The 7,893-nt window shown below is 38.1% G+C and overlaps 1 protein-coding gene across 1 annotated transcript; it reads left to right on the top strand.

The window, feature by feature from the left end:
- The first annotated feature begins 304 nt into the window (after positions 1-304).
- MTERF1 (mitochondrial transcription termination factor 1) lies at positions 305-7,499 on the top strand. The gene is made up of 3 exons (XM_068972989.1): positions 305-353; positions 898-959; positions 5,100-7,499. Exons 2-3 carry the CDS (start codon positions 955-957, stop codon positions 6,286-6,288), a joined length of 1,194 nt encoding a protein of 397 aa, XP_068829090.1. The 5' UTR covers positions 305-353; positions 898-954; the 3' UTR covers positions 6,289-7,499.
- Positions 7,500-7,893: the final 394 nt, after the last annotated feature.

The following is a 7,893-nucleotide window of genomic DNA, read 5'->3' as shown; positions in this document are numbered from 1 at the left end:
GCTGCAAAATTTATGTATATAATCGTGATTTTCACATTGCATGTCGCTTACTAGGAGCAAGTCAGAGCCTCTGGGTGGGTGGCTGGAAGGCTCCGAGTCCCGTTCCGCCCCCTGAAATACTCCCAGAAGGCGCTCACCACGGTCTCCTGCTGCCCCCTGCCGGGACCCAGCGTCAGGCTATGAAAAGCTTCGCGTAGCCGCGGGGGAGAGGCGGAGCCAGACCCGTGACGTCATCTCTGTGCGCGGCCCGTCGCCGGAAATACTTCTTTCCACTTCCGTCCCTCTGTTTCTCGCGAGACTGCAGAGCTGACCGGGAAGGCTTTTTCCTGTGCCCTGTTTTATTCCAGGTTGAGGTTGGTGACTCGCTGCTGCTGTACTTTTTCTTTTTAGAAGCGGGTCTGGGTGGCTGTGATGTGTTACTGAGTCCCATTCCCGCGCAGCCCCTGGCTCACTTTCCTCGTTGGAGGACGAGGGAAGAAAGAACCCGCGAAATGGACCCCGTAGAAATACCCGTAGAGTTTTTGAGTTACAGACTCGCGTAGGTTCGAACCTTGCTTCCACCAGCTAAGTCAAGCTAGTAAGGGAGCTCGGCGCTTTTTCTCATTGTGTAATTTTAGGAGTAATGCCTACCTTTTAAGTAAGATAATGTGTGTAAAGCACTTAGTTCTGGGTTTTGCAGATTATGCTCGTGATTCTGCTGCCTTTTTCTTTCATTCTCGGGCTTGTACTTAACATTTTCTTCTCATTATCTCTGAGAGATACTTAGTATGCTGAAGATAATGCATTTTACGAAAACATTATGCACTGTTAAATGAGATTGATCTTTTTTCTTTTTTTCCTGTATTACGGAGTCCTGACAGCATTTTGTCCTCCTTCCTCTATTTTTTCCGTTTCTAGGGACGACTGTTTTCCCGCTTTTCTGGAGGAACGCAAAGTCCTCTTGCCTTAAGACAGATGAGGTGAGAAATGCATTTCTGTAAAGATCTTCAAACTTAGCTCGTTTTGTCAAAAGACTAACTGTAACGCAGTACCCTGTAACCAGAGATTACCCATTTCCATCAAAAGTCCCCTTGTCCGGGGAATTGTGGAGCAAAGGGGCACATAAACCCACTTTTATCCCCTAGACGTAACAAGTACAGAGGTTTTCCATGTACCATGTGTTTGTTAACTTTGGCTTTTAACGCTTGGAATAATGGCTTTGGTAATTAAAAACGTCAATTTGAGAGACGGAAATAACTTGAAATATTAATTATTTTTGAAATTTATAGTTAGTTGATACTACTTGCATTAGGCTGCTTAAAGATTTATTCACCATACTAGGTGTAGTAGGACTATTTTGAAGGGAGATTGGATGCTAAAAGAGTAAAATAAAACCTGATATTTATCAGGTTTACCTTTTTTTGTGTTGAAACCTGAAAAATAACTTACCCTATTTTTATCCCTTCCCTGTGTATGTATGTCCCTCTCCCCTTTTCATGTAAGTGATATTAGACTAGCCATACTCTTAAGCAATTTGCCAGTTAGAATGCCTAGGACATGTTTTTATTGTGTTAGATCTGCGTCCTTTTAAAGAGTAGGCTGTGTAATGTTATATTGATGTGTGTTAGTCACTCAGTCTTGTGGGATTTTTTGTGAGTTCATGTGCTGTAGCCCACCCAGGCTCCTCTGTCCATGGAATTCTACAGGCAAGAATACTGGAGTGGGTAGCCATTCTCTTCTCCAGGGGATCTTCCCCACTCAGTGATTGAACCCAGGTCTCCTGCATTGCAGGCAGGTCTTTTACTGTCTGAGCCACCAGGGAAGCCTCATTATATTGATGTACCACTATTTATTAATCATTCTACTCTTGGTGGCCATTTGGGTTCCTTCATTTTTTACTCCCATAAACTATTATAATGCTCGTATAATGCTCATCTTTTTTTTTTTTTTTTTTCCCTCCCTGTGAAGTAACAAATGTGTATTCTTGTCTTTCATTTCCTTTGGATGATCTTCAAGAAGTAGAAATGCTGGGTTGAAAGATACAATAGATGGTACCAAGTTCCCTTCCAAGAGTGATATTTAGAATTCTTATTTATTCCTATGTTTACCAGTTGTTGATGTTAGTTACCATCGTTTTTAGGTTTAGCTGATCCTGCTCATACTGTTGATATTGGGGGGGGGGGGTCCAATTTTTTCATTTATAATATTGTAATCAAAACCAAATTTTTGTGGCCAGTTCAGTTTTTTTCTATTTAGATAGAATACTTAGTTTTAGGCTCCTTAGTAATGAATTACTATAAAACAAATGATTCACTTCACCTTGAAGTATTTGTTAAGTTAAAGAATTGTGGGAAAATACTGTTTGAATAGAATCTTGTACTATGGATAGGTGTAGGAGGATGGGCCTTTCTGAAAGACAGAGTGAGTTTAAAAAGGCAGGAAGACAAGAATGGTCAAGGATGTCTAGGACCAGAGACTTAATAGGCAATGGTGTTTCATTGTGAGATTGCAGAATAGAAGAGATAGCTAGAAAGGTCAGTCTGAAGATTTTACCTTCCAGGGGAGAGCTACAGAGGTGTCTTAATCAGGGAGTGAGGGACGTGACCACGTCTTTGTTTCATAAGTGTTCTGTGGGGGTGGGGGGACTTTTGAGTGACTGATGTTAGAGAAACGAGTTAAGTGACTGGTAGTCTGAGTGAGAGAATTTGCTAAGAGTAGAGAGATTGGATTTCAGAGATGCTGAAGAAGCAGGGTCTACATGAATGAATGACTGTGGGTTCGAGGATGAGAAAAAAAAAGCAAAGCTTGCTTTCACATTTTTTATTTTGAGTAATTATTGGGATGGTGATTTCAATAATTAGAGGAGGGCTCGTTTGTGGCTGGGAAAGATGTTCAGGTTGGTTCTGGACTTGTTTATTTGTGTGAAAGGTATGTCCATGGAGAATGAATTATACACAAAGCAAGTCCACCTATAACACATCCAGAAGTCTTAATTTCTTACTCTTTTGTGAAGATATTTGGCATATATTTTTACTTGCAATTTGTCATCAGTAGAATTTCTTTTGAACTTAACTGTGACTCATTCAGCTCTGTTTCTCGAGAGTAGAGTGTGATCTAAAGCAGTAGTCTTAGACATTTTTGATCATATACGATCTTAATTTTAAAAAGGTCTATAAATATACCTCCAATGTATGTATATTTACTGACTAGTTATATACATGTCTTATGGTACTATTATTAATATATTGTATAATTATGAAACCTGTAAAAAGTAGAAATTTTAAAAGGCCAAGACAAATATAAATTGGAGCTTTACTATTTTCTTCCTGCATCCCATTGGATCATCTCATACCCACTCTTTGGAAAGCCCTGGTTTTATCTAGAGCTGTCAGAGTTCGGTCCCTTTATCCAGTAGAGGTCACCCTGAGCATCTGGAACAGAACAGGTTTTTGAGCTGGGCAAGGTAAAGCCTCATTCTTTAATTAGGAGGGTCTTATTTTTAAGTTTCTGTCTTCATGTATTTTTGGAAGATTATGTAGTAACGGAGTATATGTTATTATGAAGACATGAAGAATAATGAACTCAGGGTGTAGGGCAATCTAAGACACGCTTTGCTGTTTCCTGTTTACTTTGTGAGTGACCTGCATTTTGTTCGAACGTTACCTGAATCTGTAGTTTTGGAATCTTTTCCTAATTCTTTGAGGATTAATGGATTATCTGAGTTATAAGAATGTTCGCCGCCAGTAGGCATAATCCAAGTTCTTGTTAAATTGGAGTATTTAAAAGGACAGGCCCAGAGGAGCTTTTCTTATATGGATCTTGAAAGCAGCAGCTCAAGCCCAGAGATAGTAGCAGTGAGTTGGAGCCATCTATCTCTATTCTTTGTTTTATGCTTAGTTAGCAGAGAGGAAGAAGAAAAACCCTCTTTTACGTAAGAAGAGCCCATTGTAAGTAATTAGAAATTAAGAGCAGTTTGTCACAGCTATGTAGTCTAAAAAGGAGAAAGTACTGGTAAAGTATTATGTACAACACTTTACAAAAAAGTGTTACGACCATAACCAATTTAGGAGCATAAATCATCTGACAATTTGGATAGCAAGACAGGAACTTTTCTGTTAAAATATTTCCTATAAACAGAGATATTTGTTTTAGTAGGGACCTATGATTATTGTCGTGTATAAGTTCATACATTTTATGCCCCATTTCTAAATGCTCAGGAAAATGAGTTGTCAAGGTTTTAATCTTTTGATCAAAGTTATGTGTATTCTGAAACAGATGCACAGAGCCCTGAGTTAGTCTTTTGTAAAATGGTGGTAAGAAGGAGAATGGCAAAAGTAAGTTTTTAAGTGTGTACATCTCATTTTTCTGTATAATTCCACATGTGTGGACACTCTGTATGAAATATCCCAACTGGGTCATAATGAAGTGAAAATTGGTTTGGAGTTGTTGGGTGAACCCAGCAACCAAGGGAGCATTCGGGTAAATTGAGTGACATGGAGATTGGGATCAGGGCTGTTGACCAGAGATCCATGTAAAATAAGAATTAAGGATGGGTTTAAAGAATACCGTGAACCTAGAGAAAGGTGTTTAGGGTGGAAATAACATAGTATGAAGTGTTGGTTTTCAGGGCTAGATTTAGAGTTTGGTAACCAAAAAGTGAGAACAAGAGGCAAAGAAGGCTGGTATCTGTGGGCAGGTGCAAGGCCAAAAACCTGGTAAGTAAGAAGACAAGGCAGAATTGAAAGTGTCAGTTAGTAAAAATAAGTCAAAGCTTTGGAAAGCAGTTAGATAAAGCAGAGATGGAAAGGGGCAATTGGTTTTGGGTAGCTAACGCAGGCAGGACCAAACAGCAAGTAAAGGCAAGAATAATTCTGGGACAGTGTTGTTGCTGTGTGCTGCTTTTATTTATGGTAAGAATAGAAGTGGCCCCTGGCCCATAGATAATCGGAAGTGGTGACCCAGGGAGTGGGAGTGTGGTAGTGAGATTGTTATCACAGAACCAGGAGAGCTGGATCTCTAGTATTTTCTTACAGGAATGACCACAATACAGGATCATGATATAATCTGTTAGCTGTTTAACATGTTTGTTTGTTTAATACTGTATATGTTGTTTCATACAGCATTCCAAAAGGTTTGGGCTACCTGACCATTATGGCGCCAAGAAACCTCTTGTATGTGAGAAGTAACTCTCTCTTTGGTTCAAGATGTTGGATGATCCGATTTTCAACAGAAATCCTCTTTAAATCAGATTCATTTAGGCTTTTCAGTAAGAAATGTGATCATGCAGACAGTGAGCCTTTGGAAAATGAAGAACTGCTGAATAACTTACTTACCATGGGAGTAGATGTTGACATGGCAAGGAAGCGACAGCCTGGAGTTTTTAATAGGACAGATACTAATGAGCAGGACCTGCAGACATTCCTTCTGTCTAAAGGAGCCAGCAAAGAAGTGATTGCTAGCATCATATCAAGGTACCCACGAGCCATGACTCGTACGTCTGAAAGTCTTTCACATCGATGGGATCTGTGGAGAAGAATTGTGACATCAGACCTTGAAATTGTAAATATTTTGGAACGTTCTCCTGAATCTTTTTTTCGGTCCAGTGACAACCTAAACTTAGAGAATAACATAAAGTTCCTCTACTCAGTTGGATTGACCAATAAATGCCTTTGTCGATTGTTAACCAATGCCCCACGTACCTTCTCCAATAGTCTTAATCTGAATAAACAGATGGTTGAATTTTTGCAAGAAGTCTGTTTGTCGTTGGGTCACAATGGTCCCACAGATTTTATCAGGAAGATAATTTTTAAAAACCCTTTCATCTTAATTCAGAGCACCAAACGGATAAAAGCTAATATTGAATTTTTACAGTCCACGTTCTGCTTGACCAATGATGAACTGCTTAGTCTGATATGTGGTCCAGGAGCTAAAATCCTAGACCTTTCCAGTGACTGTATGAGAAGAAGCTACAGAAATATCAAAGAAAAACTGTTTTCTCTTGGGTGTACTGCAAAAGAGATACAGAAATTTGTTTTAAGCTATCCAGATGTGATCTTCTTGGGAGAGAAAAAGTTTAATGATAAAATAGATTGCCTCATAGAGGAAAAAGTTAACATTTCACAAATAATTGAACATCCTCGGATTTTGGATTCAAGCATAGGTACTTTAAAAAGTCGAATCAAAGAATTGGTAAATGTTGGCTATGACTTGAGTACATCAAACATCAGCCTTCTGTCTTGGAGTCAAAAAAGATATAATGCTAAATTGAAAAAGTTATATATTGAGCAGAACATTGTTCTGGAGAATTAAGCAAAAGTCAGTTTTCTAATGTAGTGATATTATTTCATTTTGGATTTGGACCTTTCAAAAAAGAGAGATTTGTATTCTTAACCACATATACATATGTAATGTGCTTTTGGATATTTTATTTTAAAGGTTCATAAAAACTCACTGTCAGTATATCCAAGTATGTAGTCTTCTCAGCTACCTCTTCTGTAGTTTGAATTATTAATAGTACAACATCCAATTATGATATAGGCTGTGGCTATTGTATTAATGGTCATTGCTGAGTGCTATGGCAGAACAATGTGTAGAAAGAAAATGCAAAATAAGCTTTTTTGGCTTCTGTTCCTGTTTAAAAATTGAGAGATTGATTTAGATCTATTTCTTATCATGGTTTTGAATAGCAACCTATTTCTCCTGTTATTCTCTATATCTAATTATAGTTCATCTTCAAAATACAGTGTCAGTAGAAATAAGATAACACAGAGGAGGAATTCTTCATCCAAATTCTATATACTCCATTTAAATCATTAGTATGCCTCATGGCTCCTGCAGTTTAGGCTGAATTTACTGTGGCTATATCCTGATTTCTTTGAAGATAAGGACAACTGTGACAGGCAGAATAATAGTTAACCTAAATATTTCAATGTCTTAATTCCCAGAACCTGTGGATATGTTTTGTTATATTACAAAAGGACTTTGCAGATATGATTTAAGAACCTTAATTTGAGGTCCTGGGTTGGGGAGGTTATCCTGGATTATCTGGTTGGACCGAGTATAATCATAAGGGTCTTTAAAAGTGAAGAGGGAGGTAAAAGGAGAGGTCAGAGTGATGTGGTAGAAGAAGGACTTGACCCACTTTTACTGGCGTTAAAGCAGGAAGGGGACATGAGCCAAGGAGTGCACGTGGCCTCTAGACAATGGACAAGGCAAGGAGGCGTTCTCCCCTAGTGGCTCAGGAAGGGAGGCAGCCGTGTCAGGACTTTGAGTTTAGCCCAGTGAGACCTTGTCAAGCTTCAGACCTGCAGAACCGGAAGATAAGAAACCTGTGTTGTTTTAAGCCACTGAGTTTGTGATGATTTGTTACAGCAACAAACAGACTAATATAACAATTAAGTAGATAATTTAGTATTTCAGGTGAAGAAGTATACCTTTAGTATCATATCTGTTTTTCTTCCTCTTATACTTTTTTCGTCCATTTACCTTTCTGGAACGGCTAATAAGTCACTGTTTGTAAATTCCTGTAAATATACGGATAAAAAACTAAATGTAAGTCTAAATAAAGAAATATTTTTGCTTAATGAATGTAGTTTAAAGAAATGGTTTTTGTTTGTTTGTAATTTGCTGGTGTTTCTACTAATATAAATAAAGAGCCAAAAGTTTCTAGAAGCATTAATTTCAGAAATGACATGAATCTGTATCTTGAAAACATTTGCAGTCTAGGTCTGCATAAATTGAAAGAGAAGGAACCAATTATATGACTGTAATTACTTTCAGTTGTTTTCCAGAGGCATTTGTTTTCTAGATATAGATTTTGAATTAAATAACAAATGATGCTTAACCTTGGAAGTATTTTTTATTGAAATATAGTTGATTTACAGTATGAAGTTTCATGATCACAGAATAATGATT

The sequence above is a fragment of the Capricornis sumatraensis genome, chromosome 5 (genome assembly GCF_032405125.1).
Source record: "Capricornis sumatraensis isolate serow.1 chromosome 5, serow.2, whole genome shotgun sequence".
Taxonomy (NCBI): Eukaryota; Metazoa; Chordata; class Mammalia; order Artiodactyla; family Bovidae; genus Capricornis; species Capricornis sumatraensis.
This window is presented reverse-complemented; position numbering and strand designations above follow the sequence as displayed.